Consider the following 27,528-nt stretch of genomic DNA (forward strand, 5'->3'; position numbering starts at 1 on the left):
AATGTGGCATAAGTATGAATAAGTGCGAATAATGGGCTAGAAATAAAAGTACTTTTTAGAAAAATTGAAATTCATTTTCAAAGGTGTCATCTAGGATTGAGGATGAAGGGAGACAGAAAACAAAAGTATTTCAAAGATCTCATTTTATTGGCAGCGGTCACAAGTCAGGGACTTAAACAACATTGGAACAAATGGAAATGCGTCCTTTTTACTGGATTGAAAAACAATATCATAAAAGGTCATTTCTTACAAAATTAACAAATGCATTTGAGGCAATCCCAAGTAGAATGCCAAAGGAGTCTGGGTGGTGGGAGAATTGGAAGATTGAATAAAATGACTTAATTTTTAAAGGAAAAATAAATGCTCCAAACCCCAAAAGTAAATATATTGGGGGAAAGAAAAGGATAGTAAAGGAGGACCTGCTCTAATAGATATCAAATGCTGACCTAGGAATACATAAATAGATTCATGAGACAGAATAGGGAAGAACAGAATCTAAAAATATATCCCACTATATGTGAGAATTAATAAATAGGAAACGAATAGATATATCAATTCAGTGTGAAAGACTGAATTATGTAATAAATGGTATTTGTGTAACTGGCTGTTAATATAAAAAAGGAAATGTATGCTCCCACTTTTATCCTCACTTTAAACCATAAAATCATTTCAATGGATTAAAAGCTTTCTGTAAACATTTTAATATCGTGGAAGAAAATCTAGGTAATTCTGAAAAATCTAGGTGCTGGAGACATCTTATCCATGACTGGAAACCTGGAAACTGTTAAATAATAGACAGAATTTCAGATTATATCAATAGGGCAAAAAATATTATAAACTAAGTCAAAATACAAATGAAAGCCTTGAGAAAATATTTATAATACAGACAGCAGACAGAGGGATAATGCTTATAAAATTCAAAGACCCCTTACAAATTAAAACCAATTGTCAAAAGACCTCAGTAGAGATAAAATCAAAAGATGTGAACAATTCACAGAACAGAAAATTCAGATGGGTAGCAAGCCTGTGAAAAATTCTCACAGTCACTAGTGACCCAGCAATGCAAGTTAAAGCAACACCAAGATATCATTTTAGAACTCTTAGACAGATGGACATGAAAAAGGCATTGCTGGTGAGGATGTGGGGCAAAGGCTTCTCACATTCACAGCAGGTGCAAATAGGAATTGTTGCAGCATTTTGGCAATATAACATCTAGCAACAATTTTAAAATCACAAGTCCATATACACCCTAACCCAGAAACTTCACTCCAGGAAATGGATCCCTTACAAATAAAATCACCACTACATAAAATACCTGTGCAATCATGTTTATTGTAGCATGGTTTCTTTTTTTTTTTTTTTCCCAATTTATTTATTTTCAGAAAAACAGTATTCATTATTTTTTCACCACACCCAGTGCTCCATGCAAGCTGTGCCCTCTATAATACCCACCACCTGGTACCCCAACCTCCCACCCCCCCGCCACTTCAAACCCCTCAGACTGTTTTTCAGAGTCCATAGTTTCTTAGTAGAGAAAATCTAGAACCAAAGTGAATGCTGTCATGCAAGAGAATGGACTTTTCTGCAACCATGACCCAGAATGAATTAGACTTACCTCTTCTGATTGATTTGGAGGGATTTTCATGAGATAACATGAGTGAGAAAAGGAAGTTGCCAAAGACTGCATAAAATAATCCAGTTTTTAAAGAACAGTCACCGAGTCCTGTGTGTGCACACGATTAATGGAGTTTTACATGCTTATGGAAGGGGAGATGAACCATGCTTATGGAAGAAAGAAGACAATTATGGTAGACGAGATTGTTCACATGGGTTGCCTGAGGCGAAAAGGAGAGTAGAATAGAGAGGGAGAACTGAACGAAGGTTAACATAAAATAAAAGTATGTTGATACAGTTACACTGTGGTTGGTGTGTGGCAAGCTCTGAGGTACAAATTTATACTCCCAAATCATGTTTGGGGACAGCATAGAGAAGACCCACCTCTTTATGGAGCTCTATTTTACCAACCTGTTTTCTTTCTTTCTTACCCACTCAACTACAGCAAAGCCCCTGAGTGAACTCTTCTGTATCATGATCAATAATCACTTACTTGCTCCTGGAAACAACGTATTTTTTCTTCTGTTTGTTCCTGGGTGCTTTTCCACATGCAATAAACTCAGCTGACATATGGTTCCATTGATTTAGAGTGTTGAAGCTCAGCGACTGAGGGTACATAAGGAAAATATCACTAAGGGTCAGGTCTAATATACTGCCTGGTTTTATTTGTAGTGCAAATCAACTGTTTTTGGTTTGTCTTTATGGACTAAGCACACCAGTTAAATGGGAATTATAGCCATAAAACTAAGGGTCTCCCAGTTTCCTTATTACTACTTCTGTGGTTACAGGGAAGGTACTGGTTAAGAATGTAGTTGTTGGCAAAACTCTTCTTTGGTCCAAATCCTGAATTAAATATTTATAGGCTGTATGTTCACAGGAAAGTTATCTTGATTCTTTAGCCTCAATTTTCTTACTTACCTGTGGGGTTGTTTGTGAAGATTAAGTGAGATAAGGGATGGAGACACATAATATGGTGTTGGTAGCTATGGAAAGTTTGGAGGAGTTTATACTTGCTGTAATAAATTGACACCCATCCAAAAGAGTTGCTTTTCCATCAACCTAATTACTGGATTCTGAATAAAGGGGTTATAATTATTCATCACTTGTTAAGTGTCCTGAGGGATTGAGTTCACTCTGGTGTAATGTGAAACCATGGAACAGACCAGGCCTTCTCTTTTTCCTCTAACTCTGAAAGGTGTTCTCTCATGAAAAAGGTTCACTGGGTTATTTATTTTTATAATGTGAACTCAAGCCTGTGATCACGTACAGCCCAGGTTGCTATCTAAGTGACAGGAAGTTAGAGTGTTTTAACAGTAGAAAAGCCAGGGTGCAATTTTCAACAACTTCCTTTTATCAATGTCAGTATCTGCTTCTAATAATTGTGAAATTAATCTTGGACTGTTCCCCCCAGGATATAATAAACTTTTAAATAATATCTAATCATTTGATGATGGAGAAAGAAATCCATTTCTCACTTTTGTAAAGTCTATATCCTCAGTGACTTTTCCTCATCCAGCACACAAGTAAAATTATCACTGTTTTAACCTAAAGATTTGAGTCTGTTCGACTTGAGAATGTCAACTCTGTTTTATTTTACCAGGCTTCTAGTTTCAAAAAAAAAAAAAAAATCCCATATGTAACTGATCTGCCTATCAGATACCTGCATTGTAAAGGGAGTATTTCTTATTTGAGTTCATTTTGGCATGACATGAGAAGAGTTTCTGAATTCCTCATGGAATACATTCTTCAGAGAAGAAGAGGTACAGTATCTCAATCAAAATTCCCTTAAGCATGTTAAAGCTCCCCACAAATGCAACAAGAATAAAGATGGCAGAAAAGAAAACTCGACAAGTAATAAAAATGTCTGAAGACTTAACTCTGCAAATGTTACAAGGATCCTCCCTGGGATATTTGTTGTGATGACTCTCCACTTCGGTTGTCAGTTTTTGCCTCCTCATTGGCAGACAAGAAAAATACTTCAGAATAACTTTTGGCCTGAAGAAGTTGGTGGGAAAAACCTATCCAATGTCCTAAAGTTAAGCAAGAATAGTTATCAAGTATGCAAAATTTTAAAATACCATATTTTGTCACAGGAATCAGAAAAAATAGATACCATAACTGTAATTGTAATAGCAGAAAATGGAATGACTTTTATCAATGACAAATTAATGGTTTATTTTGGATGTGCTACAACTTAGTTTTATCATTCACCCTTGGTTCAATTGCGATCTCTAACCAATACAAAAACTACAGATATTTGAGGCTTTGATCCATGATTGATCCAAATAACTGTCCAGTTTCTGTTCAGATGGATTGAAATTGAAAGGCTTTTTTTGTGGCTATAGGATGCCATAGGCCACCTGCTTTCTGCATTAAAAAAGACAAAGGAAAACTGTTGTTTTGCTCAAAAGCTTTCATTGTTTCACAAGGCTTCAAATTACTTTCCAAGGAAAGATGCTGTTCTTGTTGTGTGTATTTCAGCCGTTTAGAATACATTGCTTAGATAGGACAGCTGAAAATGAGTCAAACCCAGCTGGTGAAAACTATTACACTCCCACACTCCCTTTTATGGACAATCCCTCGGATCTCTGGGTTGGTTTCCGGACACAATCCCATAATCCCACTGTGTAGGAAAAATAAAAGACCTCACAATGACCAGTTTAAACAAGGGATTATAGGAGTTGAAGTCAAAGCTGAGGGGAATGGTAGACTTTTATTTGAAATCTCATGGTGTGTCAGTTAGCTTTTTACTGAATAACAAACCACCTCAAAACTTAGGGGTTTAAAACAAGAACCATTCATTTAGCTCACACTTCTTTGCATCGGCCGTTGCAGGGAGAGGAAACATGTTTGGCTATTTTCCGAACTTGCTGCATAGGTTTTATTGAGTAAGATTAACCATTGGATCAAGTGGGGAATCCTTGCTGTATAATTTTGGCACAACCCAAAAGCTGTCATTTAAAGAAATATTTCAGAGACGGATCAAAGACAAGATTGATGCTGGATTGTAGGCAGTTCTACTTTTAAATTTTTGAGGAATCTCCACACTGCTTGTTAACTATACTGGGATTAAAATAAATAAACAAATAAATAAATAAATAAATAAGACAGGCTTAATGTGAATAATAGTTATGTCCATATAAAGTCAATGTTTTGTCCAAAACCTTTTGAGAATGCTGCTTGGATTATCAAACTTCAAGGACTTCAGGAAGAGGGAGTAATGAGCTTTCTCTGCCTGGAGTTTCAGGATTGTAAAAGTCTGCATTAGAAAGTGCTGAGAATCTTTGCTTAGGTTCTAGAATGGATATCTTAGGCAATTCAGTGCCATCTATCCTATCCTTTTGTATCTAGAGTTTTAGTGAAAGTATGTATTTTTAGCTTATATGCTTCAAGTGTGTACATAATTATATCATGGATGACTTTTAGAAAAGTGCAGTTGTAAAGACAAGTTAGAGTAAGAGATGCAATTTGAAAGGGTTGAAAAATATTACTTCACAGAGCTGTGAGGGGCAAATTTTCATCACTGACTCATATTGCAGTGAGGCCAAAATGTGACCCCTGTAAGCTTATTCTTTTGGAAAGGGGTAGAAGTTGCTCTTAGGTGATGAATTCTCTGAAAAAAAAAAAAATACAATCACAACCTCCCTGGCCCTGTCCTACCCCATCCCATTCTACCCAAAACTTTGCTTTAGTATTTCAGAAAATTCAAGAGGTTTGCATTTATTTGGTCTTAAGAAAAGAACTAATTTTATTCTTATCATTTAAATAATTCACACCAATACATGTAAGCTAACATTAAATTGTTTTCCCACTTAGTACTTCAAGTATGAACTTTCCTTTCTACATTAAAACTTCCCTAGGTGACGTTCCTTGACTACTGCTTAGTGATTCTTTCCACCTTATAAAAAAAATTGTCAATTTTCAGACCTCTTTTATGTTTCTTTCTTGATATCACAGAGTTTTTGCTCCAGAATTGATTTGAGATGTGAAGCATGAATAAAATGCCAGATGCGGCACAGCCTCAGTAATTAACATTACTTAGAAAGATTGATTTGAAGGAGTGAGAGGTTTGAACTTGAGGTACTTTGAAGAGAAAAATATTTACTGCATTGTGTTTCTACCCTGTGTTGAGCCCTTTGGATATTTAAAAAACATTAAAAGTCAGTAGTACCTGGCTTGAAAGAATTCACAATTATTTAAAGACCTGCTTAGGAAAAATAACTAGCAAGAAGAGGTGTATGGCATAACCAGAGGTAGTGGAATAGATCTGGAAATTTAGAGAAGAGCAACTCTGTATAAATTAAATGACTCTCTGGTTGAGAATCTTGGGTATGATTTATAAATACACGAGGAGCTCAGAAAAATTTTTAAATTAACATATAATGTATGATTTGTTTCGGGGATACAGGTCTGTGATTCATCAGTCTTACACAATTCACAGCACTCACCATAGCACATACCCTTTCCAGTGTCCATCACCCAGCTAACCTAGCCCTCCCCCTGCACCAGCAACCCTTAGTTTGTTTCCTGAGGTTAAGAGTCTCATGGTTTGTCTCCCTCTCTGGTTTCATCTTGTTTCATTTTCCACTCCCCCTATGATCCTCTGTCTTGTTTCTCAAATTCCTTATATCAGTGAGATCATATGATAACTGTCTTTCTCTGATTGACTTATTTCGCTTAACATAATACCCTCTAGTTCCATCCATGTCATTGCAGCAAGATTTCATTTCTTTTGATGGCTGCATAGTATTCCATTGTATATATATACCACATCTTCTTCATCCATTCATCTGTTGATGGTCATCTAGTCTCTTTCCATAGTCTGCAACTGTGGACATTGCTGCTATAAACATTCAGGTGCATGTGCCCCTTTGGATCACTACATTTGTATCTTTGGGGTAAATACCCAGTAGGGCAATTGCTGGGTCGTAGGGTAGCTCTATTTTCAACTTTTTTGAGGAACCTCCATACTGTTTTCCAGAGTTGCTGCACCAGCTTGCATTCCCACCAACAATGTAGGAGAGCCCCCCTTTCTCCATGTCCTCAGCAACACCTGCCATTTCTTGACTAGTTAATTTCAGCAATTCTAACTGGTTTGAGGTGGTATCTCATTGTGGTTTTGATTTGTATTTCCCTGATGCTGAGTGATGTTGAACACTTTTTCATGTGTCTTTTGGCCATGTGGATGTCTTTTTTGCAGAAATGTCTGTTCATGTCGTCTACCCATTTTTTAATTGGATTATTTGTTCGGTGGGTGTTGAGTTTGATAAGTTCTTTATAGATTTTGGATACTAGCCCTTTATCTGATATGTCATTTGCAAATATCTTCTCCAATTCTTTTGGTTGTTTTGGTTTTGTTGACTGTTTCTGTTGGGGTCGATTCCACATTAAAACATGTTAACCCCCTAGGGCCTGCCTGGGCCTACTTAGCCATAGTGACTCCATATTGCCTAGATAGACATTTTGTTGTCTAGAAAAGTTACTGCTCTCGGTTCCAGGTAACTTACTAAAACACAACACCTAAAACAAGGTAACTGTTACTAAAACACACACCTAAAACAAGGCCAGTTCCAGGTAACTATTACTAAAACACATACCTAAAACAAGGCCATTGGTAACCGTTACTAAAACACGCAGATAGGAGATATCCAATCAGCCAAAGCCACATATGTAGATGTCTGTGATTGTGCCCTATAAAAACTAGCCTGTAAGACCAAGGGGCATCACTCTCTTCGGAGGCGGCCCTGGCCGGTCAGTCTGACTTCTAATGCTTGGCATAGAATAAAGCTTTACATAACTTTCACTTTGTCTCAGCCTCATTTCCCTGGCCGGTCAGTCTAACTTCTAATGCTTGGCATAGAATAAGGCTTTGCATAACTTTGTCTCAGTCTCGTTCCTTTGATAATGGACCCAACATTTCCATTGCTGTGCAAAAGCTTTTTATCTTCATGAATTCCCAATAGTTCATTTTTACCTTTTTTCCTTTGCCTCTGGAGACATGTCTCGCAAGTTGCTGCAGCTGAAGTCACAGAGGTTATTGCTTGTGTTCTCCTCAAGGATTTTGATGGATTCCTGTATCATAATGAGTCTTTCATTCATTTTGAGTCTATTTTTGTATGTGGTGTAAGGACATGGTCCAGTTTCCTTCTTCTGCATGTGGCTATCCAATTTTCCCAACACCATTCGTTGAAGAGATTGTCTTTCTTTCCTCCATTGGACATTCTTTCCTGCTTTGTCAAAAATTAGTTGACCAGAGTTGAGGGTCTATTTCTGGGCTCTCTATTCTGTTCCATTGATCTATGTGTCTGTTTTTGTGCCAGTACCATACTGTCTTGATGATTACAGCTTTGTAATAGAGCTTGAAGTCTGGAATTGTGATGCTGCCAACTTTGGTTTTCTTTTTCAACATTCCTCTGGCTATTTGGGGTCTTTCCTGGTTCCATATAAGTTTTAGGATTATTTGTTCCATTTCTTTGAAACGAGTTGATGGTATTTTGATAGGAATTGCATTAAATGTGTAGATTGCTCTAGGTAGAATAGACATTTTCACAATATTTGTTCTTTTAATCCATGAGCATGGAACATTTTTCCATTCCTTTGTGTCTTCCTCAATTTCTTTCATGTGTGTTCTATAGTTTTCTGAGTACAGATTCTTTGCCTCTTTGGTTAGATTTATTCCTAGGTATCTTATGGTTTTGGGTGCAATTGTAAATGAGATGGATTCCTTAATTTCTCTTACTTCTGTCTTGTTGGTGTATAGAAATGCAACTGATTTCTGTGCGTGGATTTTCTATCCTGACACTTTACTGAATTCCTGTGAGTTCTAGCAGTTTTGGAGTGAAGTCTTCTGGGTTTTCTGCATAAAATATCATATCATCTGCAAAGAGTGAGAGTTTGATGTCTTCTTTGCCAATTCAGATATTTTTTATTTCTTTTTGTTGTCTGATTGCTGAGGCCAGGACTTCTAGTACTAGGCTGAATGGCAGTGGTGAGAATGGACAGCCCTGCATGTTCCTGACCTCAGGGGAAAGGCTCTCAGTTTTTCCCCATTGAGAATGATATTTGCTGTGGGTTTTTCATAGATGGCTTTTATGATATTGAGGTATATATTCTATATCCGTACACTGTGAAGAGTTTTGATCAAAAAAGGATGCTGTAGGGCACCTGGGTGGCTCAGTTGTTTAAGCAGCTTGGGTCATGATTCCTGGGTCCTGGGATTGAGCCCCACATTGAGCTCCCTGCTCAGCAGAAAGCCTGCTTCTCTCTCTCTCTCTCTCTCCCTACTGCTCTGCTTAATTGTGCTCTCTCTCTATCTCTCTGTCAAGTAAATAAATAAAATCTTAAAACGAAAAGAAAGCATACTGTACTTTGACAAGTGCTTTTTCTGCATCTATTGAGAGTATTTTTTTTAAAAGATTTATTTATTTATTTGACAGGCAGAGATCACAAGTAGGCGAAGAGGCAGGCAGAGAGAGTGGAGGAAGCAGGCTCTCTGCTCAGCAGAGAGTGGTGTAAGGACATGGTCCAGTTTCTTCTCTGCTGAGCAGAGAACCTGATGGCTCAATGGACCATGACCTGAGCCAAAGGCAGAGGCTTTAACCCACTGAGCCACCCAGGCACCCCTCTGTTGAGACTATTGTATGGTTCTTGTTCTTTCTTTTTATTAATGTATTGTATCATATTGATTTGTGGATGTTGAACGAACCTTGCAGTCCTGGAATAAATCCCACTTGGTCGTAGTGAATAATCCTTTTAATGGACTGTTGGATCCTATTGGCTAGTATTTTGGTGAGAATTTTTGCATCTGTGTTCATCAGAGATATTGCTCTGTAATTCTCTTTTTTGATGGGGTCTTTGTCTGGTTTGGAGATCAAGGTAATGCTGGCCTCATAAAATGAGTTTGGAAGTTTTCCTCCATCTCCATTTTTTGGAACAGTTTCAGGGGAATAGGTATTAATTCTTCTTTAAATGTTTGGTAGAATTCCCCGGGGAAGTCATCTGGCCTTGGGCTCTTGTTTGTTGGGAGATTTTTGATGACTGCTTCAATCTCCTTACTGATTACGGGTCTGTTCAGGTTTTCTATTTCTTCCTGGTTCAGTTTTGGTAGTTTTTAGGTCGCTAGGAATACATCCATTTCTTCCAGATTGTCAAATTTGGTGTATAGTTGCTCATAATATGTTCTTATTTTGTTTGTATTTCTTTGATGTTGGTTGTGATCTCTCCTCTTTCATTCATGATTTTATTAATTTGGGTCCTTTCTCTTTTCTTTTCCTAAGTCTGGTCGGGGGTTTATCAATCTTCTTAATCCTTTTAGAGAACCAGCTCCTAGTTTTGTTGTTCTGTTCTACTGTTTTTTTTTTGTTGTTGTTGTTGTTGTTTGTTTGTTTGTTTCTATTTCATTGATTTCTGCTCTGATCTTTATGATTTCTCTTCTCCTGCTGGGTTTAGGCTTTCTTTGCTGTTCTTTCTCCAGTCCCTTTAGGTGTAGGGTTAGGTTGTATATTTGAGAACTTTCTTGTTTCTTGAGACAGACTTTACCCACTTTCCTCTCAGGACAGCCCTTACTGCATCCCAGAGATTTTGAACTGTTGTGTTTTCATTTTCATTTGTTTCCATGAATTTAAAAAAATTCTTTAATTTCCTGGTTGACCATTCTTTAGTGGGATGTTCTTTAGCCTCCATGTATTTGAATTCTTTCCAGCTTTCCTCTTGTGGTTGAATTCTAGTTTCAAAGCATTGTGTTCTGAAAATATGCAGGGAATGATCCCAATCTTTTGATACTGGTTGAGACCTGATTTAGGACCCAGGATGCAATCTATTCTGGAGAATGTTCCATGTGCACTAGAGAAGAATGTGTATTCTGTTGCTTTGGGATAGATGTTCTGAATAGATCTGTGATGTCCATCTGGTCCAGTGTGTCATTTAAGGCCTTTATTTCCTTGTTGATCTTTTGCTTGGATGAGCTGTTCATTTCAGTGAGGTGGGTGTTAACATCCCCTACTATTATTGTATTATTGTTGATGTGTTTCTTTGATTTTGTTCATTGGTTTATATAGTTGGCTGCTTTCATGTTAGGGCATAGATATTTAAAATTGTTAGATCTTGTTGGACAGACCCTTTGAGTGTGATATAGTGTCCTTCCTCATCTCTTATTATAGTCTTTGGCTCAGACTACCCCAGCTTTCTTTTGATGTCCATTAGCATGGTAAATTGTTTTCCACTCCCTCACTTTAAATCTGGAGGTGCCTTTAGGTCTAAAGTGAGTTTCTTTCAGACAGCATATTGATAGGTTTTGGTTTTTATCCATTCTGATACCCTGTGTTTTTTGATTGGGGCATTTAGCCCATTTACATTCAGGGTAACTATTGGGAAATATGAATTTAGTGCCATTGTATTGTCTGTAAGGTGACTGTTACTGTATATTGTCTCTGTTCCTTTCTGGTCTGTAACTTTTAGGCTCTCTTTGCTTAGAGAACCCCTTTCAATATTTCCTGTAGGGCTGTTTAGGGCTGTTTGGTGTTTGCAAATTCTTTCAGTTTTTGTTTGTCCTGGAAGCTTCTTATCTCTCCTTTTATTTTCAATGACAGCCTAGCTGGATATAGTATTATTTGCTGTACATTTTTCTTGTTTAGTGCTCTGACTGTATCAGGTCAGTCCTTTCTGGCCTGCCAAGTCTCTGTGCATAGGTCTGCTGCCATTCTAATATTTCTGCCATTCTGGGTAACAGACCTCTGGTCCTGAGTTGCTTTTAGGATTTTCTCTTTGTCTCTGAGACTTTTAAGTTTTACTATTAGATGACGAGGTGTTGATCTATTTTTATTGATTTTGAGGGGGTTCTCTGTGCCTCCTGGATTTTGATGCCTGTTTTCTTCCCCAAATTAGAGAAGTTCTCTGCTATAATTTGTTCCAGTATACCTTCTGTCCCCTCTCTTCTTCCTCTGGGATCCCAATTATTCTAATATTGTTTTGTCTAATGGCATCATTTATCTCTTGAATTTTTCCCTCATGATCCTGTAGTTGTTTATCTCTGTTTCTCAGCTTCTTTATTCTCCATCATTTGGTCTTCTATATCACTAATTCTTTCTTCTGCCTAATTTATCCTAGCTGTAAGAGCCTCTCTTTTTGATTGCACCTCTTTAGTAGCTTTTGTGGTTTCAACTTGGTTAGATTTTTGTTCTTTTATTTTTTCAGAAAGGGATTCTCTAGTATCTTCTATGCTCTTTTAAAGCCCAGCTAGCATCTTTATAATCATCATTCTGAACTCTAGTTCTGACATTTTACTAATATTAGTATTGATTAGGTCCCTAATGGTCAGTACTGTCTCCTGTCCTTTTATTTGAGGTGAGTTTTTCCACCTTGTCATTTTGCCCAGAGAAGAATAGATGAATGAGAGAACAAAATGCTAAAAGGGTAATAATGACCCCAGAAAAATATACACTAACCAAATCAGAAGAGACTTGAAACCAGGGAGAGAAAAAAGAAGAAAATAAAAGAATATGATTAAGTTGGTGAATAGAACAGAGCCACACACTTGATTTTGGGTGTATTTTGGTATGTTGGAAGAAACTGCGTCCCAGAATTTTAAAGAAAGAAAAACCTCTATATCTATAAAAATATGGGTAAACACAATGAAGGGATGGAATATGACTGCAGAAATAAAAATTTAAAATTTTTTTTAAAAGGAATTGATAAGATAATCAGGTGGTTGAGAAAAGAAAAGAAGAAAAGGAGAGAATGTGATCAGGCTGGAGATTAGAACAAAGCCATATGCTAGATTTAGGGTATATTTTGTTCTGTTAGAAGAAACTGTATCCCAAAATTTTAAAGAAAGAAAAACTTATATGTATACAAAGAATAAGGTTAAATACAATAAAGGGATAGAATTTTACTATAAAAATGAAAATTAAAATAGATTTTTAAAAAGGTATTGATAAGAAAATAGTTAAAATATGTTAAAATAGGAAAGAAAAAATTTAAAAAATAGAAGACCAAAAAATAATGAAAATTAAAAAAAATTAACTTTAAAAGACTAAAGGATCATGGGAAAAAAGCCATGAATTCTATGCATTGTTTTCCCCTAGCTCTGGAATTCTGCAGTTCTTGATTGGTGAACTTGGTCTTGGCTGGATGTTCTTGCTGATCTTCTGGGGGAGGGGCCTGTTGCCGTGATTGTCAAATGTCTTTGCCTGAGGCGGAATTACACCATCCTTGCCAGGGGCTGGGCTAAGTAATCTTCTCAGGTTCGCTTTTGGGTGCATTTGTTCCCTGAACACTTTCTGTACATCTTTGGAGGACGGGAATGAAGCTGGTAGCTACCCAGTGTCTGTTCCCAAGGAGCCAAGAGCTCAAGTCCCCACTCCTTAGTGCACCCTCAGAGAAGAGTAGTCAATCCCTCCCATCTCCCTTGTCTCTGGCCATGCTCTGAGCTCACTCAGCCTGTGACTGAGTGTTTCTATCTCTGGTGCATGGCCCCATTTGGAGTCTCCAAACCCAGCAGGTTCCTGCCATGGTGATCCCGTGCCACTCCTCCCAGAGGAAGAAGGAGGGGGGTCTCCCCAGATCCGCCACTTGTGGGGTCCCTGCTCAAAGAGTCATGGCTGGACTTTGCCTCGGATCATGGTTGATGGCAACCCTGAGCTGAGAGCTCATTACTGGGCTCTGTTTTTGCATCCAGCTTCCCTGCTCTGATACCTGGGAGCTCTGCCACACTCAGACACCTCTGGTCTTTCTGTGACTCCAGAGTCTTGAGACCACACTGACCCAGCCAGGGCTCCACTCCCTCTTATTAGCCTCTGGAGCAATATCCCTCTGTGAAGTAGACTTCTAAAAGTTCCAATTTTGTGCTCTGCTGCTCTCTCACTTGCTGGGAGCCAGCTCCCTCCCCCCATGGTCTAACTTCCCATGTATCATCTTAGATTTACTTCTCCACACGCCCTACCTTCCAGAAAGTGGTCTCTTTTCTGTTCAAAGAATTGCTGCTATTCTTCTCTGTGATCTCCTGTTGAGTTTGTATATGTTCAGAATGGTTTGATAACCATCTAGCTGAATTCCTCAGACCAGGAGAAATTTAGTTGTACTCTTTTACCATCTTGCTCCTCACCACGAGAGCTCAGAAATTCTTGAAAAGACCTATTTTTGAAGAGTAGAGCAGTGAAGATATAGTTAGTTGACTAAAGATGAGTAGGGAACACTGAAGGAAGAGCTGGCCAACCCGCTTTCATGGCAAGAATAGAGTAAGTAGAAACCTGCTCATTACTTACATACCAATGGCAGTGGGTGAAATTTATTCTTTCTTGTTTCTCAATTCTTCTGCAGTCTCGTGAACTCTTGCAATTGCCTCGGTGATTACTTTGGCCACTAGGGTACGAGTGGAAGCTTCAGATTCTCCAGTGTGAATTTCAAATTAGTGATGTCTGAATCAGTAAAGCGTTACTTTGGTTGAATAGCTAATCTTAGAATTCTGAGAAGTTAGAGGACAGGATTAAATTTTAGACTTCCATTTTCACATTAACCACCCTGATTTCTGCTCTTATTGCCAAAATGGTTGTGTTATGGACTGAGTTGTGTCATCATTTCCCCACTCCAAGTCTGTAAACCATGGAAGGCTTAACCTCAGTGTGACTGTTTTGGAGACAAAGCCTTTGAAGAGATAGTTAAGGTTAAATGAGGTCATAAGGTTGGGGCCCTAATCCAACAGAATTGCTAATTTTGTAAGAGCAAAAGACACCTGAGAACTCTCACCTGTGATCACAGAGGGAAGGTAATTGAGGACTCAGTGGAAAGGTGACCATGTACAAGCCAGGGAGATAGACCTCACCAGAAAGGGAATTTTCCTACAGCTTGATCTTGGATTTCCAGCTTCCAGAATTGTGAGAAAATAAATTTCTGTTGTTTAAGACACACAGTCTGTGTTACTTTGCTATGGCAGCCCTAGAAATCTAACCCAGGTAGCAATCCTCAAGATGAACAACATGAGGGCCTGTGGGCTGTGGCTTACAACTGCTTAGACTGCCTGTAGTCCATCCCAGGCATGGGGAGTATCTAGGCTTGCAGTTTTCTATTAGAAATACTGTAAAGAATGAGGCCCCAGATCTGACTTTGTCATCATGATGTACCTACAGGTCTCAAGATCGTATTTTGACAATACCTTGGTAAAGTCTATTGTAAATTTTGATCATGGATGAGAAATTCATGAGAAAATTTCCTTGAGGAAATCCATCCTTTTGTGTGGATTAGAGTAGTTACGCTTCTTAAACCAGAGTATTGATTCACAGTCTCTAATTGAAGTTGGTGAGTGACTGATCTCTTGACAATAGCAGGGACTGACACATCTGTTTGCATAGAAAGTAGATGGTCATTTGGTTACTGGGCATGATTTGATACTATGCCAACAAACTCTTTCTCTTGAACAAACCTGTGTTGCAATTTGTATTTGTATAATAGTTGGTTTCCAGGCAGAATCAATATGGTTTTGAAAGGCGAGTCTCACCTGTGTTTTTCTGATCTCTTTTAGGTTTCCCATTCCCTTAAAAACCAATTTATATGATTCTAAGGTTAAGCCTGGTTTGCCAGAAACTATTTATTTTGTGCCAGAGGATGCATAATAATAACAATAATAATAATAATAATAATAATAATATCACTTCCTTCCCTCACTCCCTCTGTGCCTTCAAAACTGCTAGTGTTTTTAATCTCTTTGCCATAAAAAGTAAATTAATTCAAGCATAACCTATTAAGATGTCTTGTTTTCAGGTTTTGTAACATTTTTATTTTAGTAGGATAGTTACTGTAGGTTCAAATCGGTTCTGATCATTTGGAATGGAAGCAATCTGGCCTTGCCCAGTATGACTGTAATCTAGAACTGGTGATCTCTGTGGCTCATGCCCAAATGCTAGCTCTTTCTCTTGTGGAGTTTTTCATTGGTTTTTCAGATATCCCTCTCCCTCCCTGGCCAAGAGCCTTCAACATTTCTCTGAAGTTAGCTTTGTGTTCACTGGCTACCCCCTTGCAATGTCCATTCTTGTCTGTGCCATGCAGTATCTTTCTGTGTGGCTCAGCTCACCTCTTTAGCAGTCCTCTGGGGCAAGGTCCCTCCCAGGTCACTCAAGCCTGATTCTGTTCTGCTTGACCCACTATGAGTGTAAATGTCATGTTTTCTCTTTGCCCCATCCAGTCAAAAGTCACTCCAGCCAGCCTCTCCTGTAAGGTTTTCTAGATAATAACAGGCCCCAGAATGTTCCCTCTCCAACCCCACAGGACACAGGTTAAACTCTGTTCCATGGTTACGCAAGCTCAGTGCTCAGTAATGTTCTCCTGGGGCTCCCTTCCTTATTGTCCACCCATCATTTTCTCAGAAAACACCTCTGTTCTCTCTGAGCAGTTTCTGAAAGCCCTATCCTTAGGCTAGTGGCAGGGGATGGAAGACCTCTAGTGGGGTTGGGTTGGAAATGCATAACACTCAGAGTTCTGGTCAAGGACTCACCAACAACCTTAAATCACTTATTGGCTTGCTTTCCTGTATCCTGGAGGTTGGTGAAATGCTATGGATTGTAGTTTTCTTTTCTTTGGGTGGGTTGGGGGGATCCTTCTTTGCCAGTCCTGTATGGATAGTTGGCAACTCTTTTTAGAACCTAGAGTTAAGGGACGCCTGCGTGGCTCAGTGGGGTAAGCCTCTGCCTTCAGCTCAGGTCATGATCTCAGGGTCCTGGGATCGAGCCCTGCATCAGGCTCCCAGGGAATCTGCTTCCCTCAGGAAGCACCCCCCCTGCCTCTCTGCCTATGTGTGAGCTATCTTTCTCTGTCAAATAAATAAATAAAAAATAAAAAAATAAACCTTAAAAAAAAAAGAACCTAGAGTTAAGTGACACCTATTAGTTTCAGCTGAGATTTGGAAATGTCCCGTTTAACCTTCTATTTTAAGAAGAATGATTGGAATTGAGAAGGGGAGGAAAATGTTATAGGATTAGTCAAAATGAAATCTGATTATAAATCATCAACAACTTTTAATCAAATTAGAATAGTGTAACAGAAAAGTATGTTTTAGAATTGGGAGCATCGCAATGCATGTTTCTGGGGACAGTTAAAGATAGATCGTAAGTTTACCATATGCTATCTTAGACACGGATTTTATTATGAGAGTTCTTTATAGGGCGTGCACATGAAGTGCCAAACTACAGGGAATGTATTAGAGAGTACAGCTTGCCGAGCATTCATATTAATAGTGCAGCATTCAATTCTTGGGTTTATTGAGTGTTATACTTAAGAATAATGTGATTGTTAATTGAGTTTATGATTAAATATATATGAATGAATGATGAAATGCACAAAAATGTTGTAAACAGCTGTGAAAATTTGATGGAACAAATAGTAGCAGGTATTCTTCTTGATTCTTTTAAAATAGACATTTATGTTAGAATAGTTTCGGATTCACAAAAGAGTTGCAAAAATAGCACAGATCATTCTTGTGTACCATGTACCGAGTTTCTTTTAACGTTTACATTTACATTTTAACGTTTACATGTGAATGGTACATTTGTCACAACTAATGTGTGTATAATGTGTATAATTGTTACATATATTATTATTAACTAAGGTCAATGCTTTATTCATATTTTTGTAATTTTTAACCCGAAGTTCTTTTTTCAGTCCCTGGATCCTGTCCAGTTATCACATTCATTTAGTCATCATGTCTCCTTAGCTCCTCTGCTATGACAGTTTATCAGACTTTCTTTGCTTTTGATGACCTTGACAGGTTTGAAGATTATTGCTCAGATGTTTGAGAGAATATTACTCAATTTGGATTTCTCCCGTTTAGACAGGACATATGGGTTTTGGGAAGATGACCACGGAAATAGAGTGCCATTCTCATCACATCATATTAAGGGTACATGACTTATCATCATGACTTATCACTGTTAACATTAACCTTGATCACCTGACTGAAGTAGTATTTGTCAGGTGCTGTTACTTTTTATTCCCCTTTCCATACCGTTCCCCATTCCCTTTTTGGGAGGGGTCACTATGAATGGTCTACACATTAAGTGATGAGGTGTTATGCTCTATCTCCTTCAGGGGACACTATATATATGATTTGGAATCCTATGTGGATTTTTTCCTATTTCTTTCATGTTTAACTTAGTAATTTATTTATATCATTATGGACTTATGGGTGTTTATTTTATACATTGGGCTATATTCCAAAACTACATTATTTCCTTTGTTCCTAAAATTGTTCCAGCTTTAGCAATTGGGAGCTCTATCAGTGAACTACTGTGTCTCTTTGACACACTTCTATCATTGTGTTTTTTTTTTTTTAAAGATTTTATTTATTTATTTGACAGAGAGAGATCACAAGTAGGCAGAGAGGCAGGCAGAGAGAGAGAGAGAGAGAGAGGAAAGCAGGCTCTCCGCTCAGCAGAGAGCCCAATGTGGGACTCGATCCCAGGATCCTGGGATCATGACCTGAGCCGAAGGCAGAGGCTTAACCCACTGAGCCACCCAGGCGCCCCTATCATTGTGTTTTTTGAGGATACCCTTGCTTTCTGAAACTACAGGATATCTTAAATTCATCTTGTATATTTCCTGCCCCAGCCTTAGAGTCAGCCATTTTTCTAAGGATCCCTAGTTCCTTTAACGGGAGAATGATCTTGGAAACCAAGTTTTGGGCACTAAATATGCTCATTGTTCCTGGGGGGGGATGGTTGTATTTTTAAACTTTGGAATTTCCATGGTATCAGGAAAGAAACAGTTGTGATGTTCGTGTAGATCATAGATCAATGAAGAAATTTCCAGAAACCTTTGTACCTGGAGCACACAATCTTAAAAAGTTTTTAAAGTAGACACGGAAACTCTTCTGGGCAATTAGGATTGACTTTCTGGGTTGGGAGTGAAGACTTTTGTTCAGAGAATTAGGAAAGCTTTCAAACTTTAGGAGATGAATTTCCTGAGATTGACAAGGCATCGATGTACCAATTTCCATGAGTATTAGAGTCCTGTGTCCTATTTGTATATAGGACTCAAGAGGTGGCAGAACCTTGCATGATGACTCTATGGGTACCCTACAATGTGGGCCACTTTGGTGCCTCGGAAGTCCTCATGGCAGAGTGGATACCAGGAAAATATAGTAACAGTGGAACAAGACATCTTCAATGGTCCATATCATCTGGGAAAGGAGAATGGCCTGAGAATAAGGACTTTCTTTCATGTTTTTCTGGAGTTCATAAGCCCTGAGTTCACTTATGCTTCTCGGTGTTTATTCCAAACAGCAATATTTATTTCTTTTTTTAAAAAGTAGAAACGTGGGATGCCTGGGTGGCTCAGTCAGTTAGAAAGCTGCCTTCGGCTCAGGTCATGATTCTAGGGTCCTGGGATCGAGTCCTGCATCGGGCTCCTTTCTCAGTAGGGAGCCTGCTTCTCTCTCTGCCTCTGCCTGCCACTCTGCCTTTGTGCTCTCTCTCTCTCTCTCTATGACAAATAAATAAATAAAATCTTTAAAAAAAAAAGTAGAAACCAGTCAGCCTAAACTTTAGGAAGTATGTGTTCTACCAGTTTCCTGTGTTCTTTGTGCCTTTTTTTTGGGAAGCATATCTTAAAAAACATCAAAACCACAGTTGAATATGATTGCTAGAATATTCCCATGTTGCACCAACTGGGACAAGGCCAAGAGCTTGAGTAACAAGAGAAACTAAAACTGAGTGGAGTCATGGTCTGGTTACTATTGCTGCATAAGAAATTGCCCCCCCAACACACTGGCTCAAAACAGCATTTTATTTGTTCACAGTTTGGCAACAAATACTTTAAGAAGGACTCAGGGAGGCAGTTTTTGCTTGGAGGGTCTCACACATTTGCTTTCAGGTGTCAACTAGGATTGCAGTCCTCTGAAGACCCAGGTCGACTGGTCACACAGTGGCTCACTCTCATGGCAGTTGAAGCTGTTGACAGCAGGGAGTCATTGGGAGCTGTCAGCCGGAGCACTGGCGTCTGAGCTCTCTCCTGCATGGTGATCTCAGAGTTGGCAGATTTCTTACACATGATGGGCAGCTTTGGCAGAGTGAGCATCCCAAAAGGACCAGGTAGAGAGCTGATGGTCTTTTCTGTCTTAACTGAGGAAGTCAGAGTACAATTTATTCCTACTTTATTGATCTAGGCTGGCACAAACACATCTAGATTTAAAGAGAGAGGATGTATACTCCATCTTGTGCTGGGAGTAGTATCATGTAATCTGAAGACTAGGTTTTAAAATTGCCAAAAGCAATAAGTGATTCCAACTTTTAAATGCATTTCTTACCCTAGTCTATGTAAGTGTGCCTATCTACTGTTTGAATTTTGATTTTGAATGTCATAGAACAATTCTCACTTGTCTCATATCTTTGAAGCATGGGTTCTGGGTGAGTCATAAGAGAGACAAAGCAGTAGATGGCTTGGCAGGTGAAGCTCTGAGGGTGTCCACATGGCATGGCAGTGCCTGAGACATGGTAAGGAACACAGGTTTGGGTGAACCCCAGCTCTGACACTTGCTGGCTATGTGACAATGAACAAGCGACTTACTGTCTAGAATTTGACATTTTTTTCTTATCTGTAAAAAAAGGACAGTTACAGTCTTCATGCAACAGTTTTTTCAAGTAATTTTCAAGCATCTATTTTGCACCAAATTTATTGCATTGTTGTGAGAACTATGCATGAGAAGCATTTGTAACAGTGCCTGGAACATGGCTACAACTCAATAAATGTTTTTATTAATATTGTTATTTAGGTAGTAGTAATATTTTGGCAACATGATATAGATGGGAAGGTAGATGCATCTATGATTCAGCCTGACACTGGGTGAGAGGCCAGAGGAACCAGTGTAATGGTCAACGTGAACTGTAGAACTGATCCTAAGGTTGAAAAATTCTGTTTCAGGGAAGGAGAAGGCTACTCTTAAGGCTATTTGGGTGTTTAGTACATTCATTCATATTTTTCCATTTCTTGAACTTCTAAACATGATATCTCTCAACATTTGATAATTTAAATATATTTAAAGATTTATTTATTTACTTGAGAGAGGGGGGAGGCGTGGAGAGAGAGAGAGCGGGGGTAGAGGCAGAGGAGAGGGAGCAAGAAAATCTTAAGGAGACTTCCTGCTGAGTGCGAAGCCTGATGTGGGGCTTGATTCCATGACCTCAGCTGAACCTTAGAGTGAAGGGCTGCTCAGCTGACTGAGCCACCCCGGCATCCTAATAATTTAAACAACTCTGTTTTCTGTGTCAAAGTCAGTAATATATTGTTTTATAGATCATCCTTAGGGAATCTGGTGCAGTTGAATATGTAAATTAAGAACAAAATTCACAGCCTAGTTATATTACTTTGTAGAGCAAAATTAGGTATAACTGGTTGATATCATAATTTCTTAGCATTCCAAATGTTGACAGCAATGATGGCTTGTTTCTGGTTTATTTCATTGCCTCAATGTTTTTGATACATTCTTATATACTGTATGTTCTTTTATTTACTTATTTTTATTCCCAAAGTAAACTTTTCTAGTGTCCAGGCATGTTATAAAGTAGATCAGTAGGCTAGGCAGAAATAATTAGCATTTCACATTGGATAATAACATTATGGCCAGTAGAGGGCATCAAGGAATTGTCCCAAGTACAGGTTTTGATAAGACAAAAATATTGGTGTTTTAATTGCAGAACATTTTCAGCCAAAGCTTCTATACAAAAATGATTCCTTGATGTAAATATATTCAAAGCATCATGGTTGTATTATTGAGTGATTTTGGGTCTTGGTCATTATAGACATGCCTTAATCATACATTTTGAAGTACGAGTAGTTCTTACTCATGTCAAAATGGAAACTGTTGAATTTTGCATTCTTAGGAAAAATAATAAAAGGTTAAATCTCAAAATAAATAGTGTAATTTCTAACTTTCAAAATAAGTGTACACAGCCCCTTAGTGTCTTCATTTCCTCATCTTTTAAATATGGGAGATTGAGGAAGTACTCTCCAAGGTCTTTTCTAGTTATATCATAATGTGATGGCTAGTTTTTATTCATCTTCTGAGAGCACCAGCTCAAAAGGGAGAAGTCAGATGCATCCCTATCTCTCAACCACTGGAGGGCTCCCGACATCAGATCAGAATTTGGATTAAAAGTACTAGGTGGTTTGTGGACATGTTGTGTCTGATTTCTTTGCGAGTGTTCTTACCAAATAGGCCCTCATTACACTGCATTATGTTAGGCAGTTTTAGAGATTTTCTGATTTCATTTCCCATCCTGTTCAATCTTTTCCTCTCTTCTTCTTCCTCCTTCCCTTCCTCTCTCTCTCTCTTTTTCTGGCTTTGTCATGTACCAAGCACTGTTCTGAGCATTATGTCGTTTAACACTCAGCATGAGCAGGTGGAGGGGCAGAGGAAGAGGGAGAAGCAGACTCCCCGCTGAGCAGGGAGCCTGACTCCAGGCTGGATCCAGGGACTCAGGATCATGACCTGAGCTGAAGGCAGACACTTGATGGACTGAGCCACACAGGTGGCTCATTTTTATAGATGAAGAAACTGAGGCTCCGAGAGGTTAAACAACTTCCTGTTGTCACTCATTAATTTTGGGATGGAAATTTAAATCCAGGCTTTCTTACCCCATGTTTGATATTCTTTTCAGTCTACCAGAATAAGTCCACACTTAATTCCAAATATGTTGTTTGCTAAGAGTAACTTACTAAACTACAATTATTCATGAATGTATTGTCAAGAAAATACGATTTTAGAGGTGGAAGGAATTAGCTGTTCTAATTCCTCATTAGCAAAAATGCTGATGGCTCTGTGCATATCTCTACCCTTATTTCATCTTATCTCTTGGGTTGGTCTCATTAGCTCAGGCTCCTCCATACAGCAGATAATATGGTCCCTGGGTTCCTATGTTTACAATTCTCAGGGAGTGAACATAACTCCTAGGAAGGGACTTTGGCTTCCTGGAGCACATGAAATGGGGGCAAGGGAGAGTTCTCCAAACTCCTGAAGGTGCTATTTCCGAGGAAGAGAGATAGAAAATGGTTTTGGAGAATGGGCTGTTGGTCCAGGGTGGGTGTCTCAAGGGAGATCTGTGGGCAGCTCCTTTATTGGGGGCAGGCCAATAAATGCAGCCAAGAGCAAGTATAGGCAAGGGCTAAAGACTCTAATGGTGTTAAGGACTGATCTTCAGAAGTATCCTATAAGACACGTTTTGGTTACCAATGTAACAAAGGCCAAAGAGAACTATGCAAAACCATGATTCCTGGCTTTTCTTGACAGTCATGATGTACCTTCTTCTTGGGGCTCATCTCCTGCACTGAGGCATTTACCAGGACACACAGGGCTCAGAAGTACAGCTTTCTGGAAGGGAACAAGCTCACTGACTATGGTCTCATAGAGCTCTGGAAGCCAGGAGAGCCATGTTTCAGGATGCTGACTTAGGTAGACACTTAATATCTTCTGTTAATGATACAGGTATAAATTGTAGAACTTAAAGACACATTTTAGATGTTATATTGTATTAAAATGCAAAGTAAAGAGCATTCCCTGGGGGAAGAATCTTTCATTGATATCTCCAGATTTCCTGCATTATGTTTCTGTGCCTTTCTGTTGCATTGTTAGGATTCTGGGTTTGAGTATCCAATATTGTCAGATGTGAAGCAGGCTAACTAAATAAACAGGGGGGACTTCCTTCCTTTTTCCATTTGATTTCCATTTCTCTTGGCCTATTTATTTATGTATTTATTTAAAGATTTACTTATTTATTTGAGAGAAAGAGTGTGAGCAGGGAGAGGGACAAAAGGAGAGGGAGAGAATCCCAAGTAGACACTCCGAGCATGGAGCTGGATGGGAGTTCCATCCCACAGCCCTGAGATCATGACCTGAAGCAAAATCAAGAGTCCAACACCTTACTGACTGAGCCACCCAGGCACTCCTCTCTTGATCTTTTAACATGAGGATTAATTGAGGAGATATCAGCCCATGGGATAAAATACATTTATTTATAGGGTGGTCAATGTAAGCATAAAAGCACACTTAAAATTAATTAAAAAGTACTGATATAACTTAATTTGGGGCCAGATGTTAAATACGAATTCTTCTACATTGTGCTGTGATTAAAAAAAAAAAAAAAAAAAAAAAAGAAAGCCTGTGAGATGAAGTAAGTGTTCTGTCCTGGCTCTCGTCCTCTACAACTCTATAACTCATCTTCTACATTTCTACTTGAGGTTCCAAGTGTGGGCACTCTCATCCCCATTATCTTCTGTCCCAACTTTCTCAAAGATCAGCTAAGATCCCATGAGAATTCTGCAGATCTACGTGGATGGTGCACGTCATTTCTTTTTCTGTTCTTAATTATCTTTGCTCAAATTATGAAATGTGGGAAATGCAAGACATTTCACTCTCCTGCCAATTTCTTTTCAGATGGCTTTGGATGAAGATGTTCTAGACCATGTTACCTGATTCTATGCCATGCAGGGTTCGGTTCCTAGAGCAGCAACATCAGCATCACTTGGGAAATTGTTAGAAATGCACTACCTTGGGTCTTACTTTAGACCTTCCATATTGGAAGTTGGAGAAATATTGCTCTTTACTGAATTTTTAAAATTTTTGTTAAATGATAAATGAATATCTGCTTGAGGAAAGGTTTGCTTGACTGAGTTGTTAAATAACCAGTGTGTTTTAGAAGGAGGCAGTGAAAGAGTAGTGCTAACTGTGGAGACAAATGAGGTGTGTAATTAACCTATTGTAATTTCTCAGGAAAGATTTTCTGCCCAGTTGACTATGATTAAGGAAGGGTAGACAATCTCCAACATGGGAAAAGGATTGGTCTATTTGGCAAAAAAGATCACTCTAGTTCTCTTCTATTATATCCCCAGATTGTGGGATTTATGATCTGCAGCTGAAATTATTATACATTCTCTTTGGCAGTCTGAAACTTTGCTCCCTTTCAGTTTAAAAAGGTCATCTTCTAGATAAGTCTACTGATTTGTCTGTCCTCTAGTTTTATCTTTGAAATTTCTTCAACATCTTCCACCACCTCTCCTTTTGCTCACTTTCCTTCTTTTTAGTACAGACTCTACCTTTTTTGCTCCCTGGCTTATTCCAACACCTGCTAATCTGATCTTCATTACTCTGTCCTCTTTCAATCAAGGATGCTTTCAAAACTGCAAGTCTGATCATGTTCTCCTTTGGTTAGAAACCTCAGGAAATTTTCTGCTTTCTGCAAGATAAGATCTAACATCCTTTGTGAGGCATTTGAGGTCCTTCATGGACATGCCTGGAGCATTATGTCGTTTAAAAATTCAGTACCTCATATGCTGGTTATGGCAGGCCTTTTCTCATTCCCCAAACACCATTCGAATCTCTGTGTTTCCATGGTTTTATTTATGCTGTTTATCAGAATGAATTGTCAGCCAACTGAATTCTTATAGCATGTTCCATTTCAAATAGCATGTTACATTTCAAATTTTTAGTGAAGGTTACTCTCCTCTATCTTGCACAGAACTGATAATTTTTTCCTCTGTGTCTACTATGCAATGTATCCTATTCTATTGTTTACTTGGTTTTCTCTTCCAATAGATCATGTTTTTCTTCGGGACTGGGGCTGTGTATCATTCATAAGACAATATGTAGTGAAACTTGACCCATAGATATTAATAGATATGTGTTGAATGAACTTTATCTTCAAATTATTATTTAGTAGACTAAATTTCACACACACCCCTTTGCTGGATTTTAGTAATTTCTTCTGGTTATTTTTATTAAGAAGGTGCTCATACCAGTAGAAATATGCTCTTTTGCTGGAGTATATTCAGATCTACAATATTTTATAAGATTAAAAGAGGTGATTCTATTCCCTAGGATGCTTGTGACAGAGCTAAGCCTGGTTGAATACACAGTAGTCATTAATGTCATGACTTTGTTCCCCTGTAGAGATGCCTATGACAGGCTGCCCCAAGATGGACCACATTGGTTTATTGGTTTTATTTATTTATTTAATTTTTATTTTTCTTTTAATTAAATTAATTTATTTATTTTCAGAAAAACAGTATTCATTATTTTTTCGCCACACCCAGTGCTCCATGCAATCCGTGTTTTAAGTGAAAGTTACTAAAGAGACAGCTTGAGCAAGGAGGACACTCAGACCCTTCTCTACCCCCATCAAAGTAGGAATTAAGTCTCCCATGTGAAAGGTATCCTCCCTGTACCAGGACATAAAGAGACATCCTTATTACTAGAGATGGGAAATTTAGAGCCAAGAAGACTGTATAAAAAACCCTTGTTACTTTTTACCAATTTATGGCCCCAGCCCAGATTCTGCTTAGAACTTCTTGCAAATTGGGGCACCTGGCTGACTCATTTGGTAGAGTCTGCTACTCTTGATCTTGGGGTTGAGGGTTCCAGCCCCATGTTGGGTGTAGGGACCACATTAAAAAACAAACAAACAAACAAACAAACAAAAAACCTTTAGAATTTTTTACTAATTAAAGCTCCCAAAGTTAAATTTTCTTTGTCTGTCAATTCCTCAAAGGTTTATTGTCTCATTGTCTAAAAAGAATAAAAGATGCCTGTCTTGGTCACTTTTTTAGGTCTCAATTTCATTATTGGGCCTCCATGTGCCCGTAATAAAACTTTTTGTATTTAACCTCCTGTTCAACTGTCTCATATAAATTTAATTCTTAGTCCTCAAGGAAGACCTTGAGAATAGAGGAAGAATATTTCCTTCCTTCACCCCAAGCCCTCCAAACATCTGCTGAGGATGCAAGTGTAACTGGTTCACAAACCCTCTCAAGATGACTGTTAGTACTTGTCCTGAAAATAATATTGTGTCTCCCCCAAATTCATATATCAAAACCTTCCTCAGCATTCTATGAGCCAGAAGAGGTTCTTTACCAGAACCCAACCATGCTGGAATCATGACCTCAGATTCTCAGCCTCCAGAACTGTGAGAAATAAATTCTTGTTGTTTCTAAGCCAACTGGTCTATGGCATTTTCATTATAACATCTCTGACAGACTGACAGTACTTTGGTCTCTCTGCCCACTGCCCCTCCCACACTGTCCTTTCTATTCTTTTCCGATTCCCAAGGCTAAGAATTAAGGAAGTAAATTGCTCCTTGGGCAAATATAGGTTACTTTATCCTGGGGCCAAAGCAAAAATAAATAACAACCTAAAAATAAAAACAACCTAGAGGAGAACATAGGCAGTAATCTCTTCGATATCAGCCACAGCAACTTCTTTCAAGATATGTCTCCAAAGGCAAAGGAAACAAAAGCGAAAATAAACTTTTGGGACTTCATCAAAATCAAAAGCTTCTGCACAGCAAAGGAAACAGTCAACAAAACAAAGAGGCAACCCTCGGAATGGGAGAAGATATTTGCAAATGACAGTACAGACAAAAGGTTGATATCCAGGATCTATAATGAACTCCTCAAACTCAACACACACAAAACAGACAAGCATATCAAAAAATGGGAAGAAGATATGAACAGACACTTCTCCAATGAAGACATACAAATGGCTATCAGACACATGAAAAAATGTTAATTATCACTAGCCATCAGGGAGAATCAAATTAAAACCACATTGAGATATCACCTTACACCAGTTAGAATGTCCACAATCAACAAGATGGGAAACAACATGTGTTGGAGGGGATGTGGAGGAAGGGGAACCCTCTTACACTGTTGGTGGGAATGCAAGTTGGTCCCAGGAACATCTGAGATTCTCTTTCAACTCTAACTCTGAAGTCACTTAGGTGAGACCATGTTTAACTTCTGAAAGCCTTTCCATCAGATAAGGATCTGAGTCAATCCTCTGGGTCACCAATACCTCCTCCTTGCTGACAGACATTGTGTTGGGTTCCTTTTCTCAATGATCTCTTCCAATGTCATGGGAGACTCTCTAATCAACGTGTTGTCTATATT

At 38.6% G+C, this 27,528-nt stretch overlaps 1 protein-coding gene across 1 annotated transcript in view; it reads right to left on the reverse strand.

Moving 5' to 3' along the window:
- Positions 1–2,133: 2,133 nt before the first annotated feature.
- HTR1E (5-hydroxytryptamine receptor 1E) overlaps positions 2,134–27,528 on the reverse strand; it is a 118,548-nt gene continuing 93,153 nt past the window's right edge. The window contains exon 3 of the mRNA XM_044246084.1: positions 2,134–2,220. Within this exon, the coding sequence (XP_044102019.1) occupies positions 2,174–2,220 (47 nt within the window). The 3' untranslated portion in view covers positions 2,134–2,173. The remainder of the gene's footprint in view (positions 2,221–27,528) is intronic.

Source organism: Neovison vison, chromosome 1, assembly GCF_020171115.1.
Source record: "Neovison vison isolate M4711 chromosome 1, ASM_NN_V1, whole genome shotgun sequence".
Lineage (NCBI taxonomy): Eukaryota > Metazoa > Chordata > Mammalia > Carnivora > Mustelidae > Neogale > Neogale vison.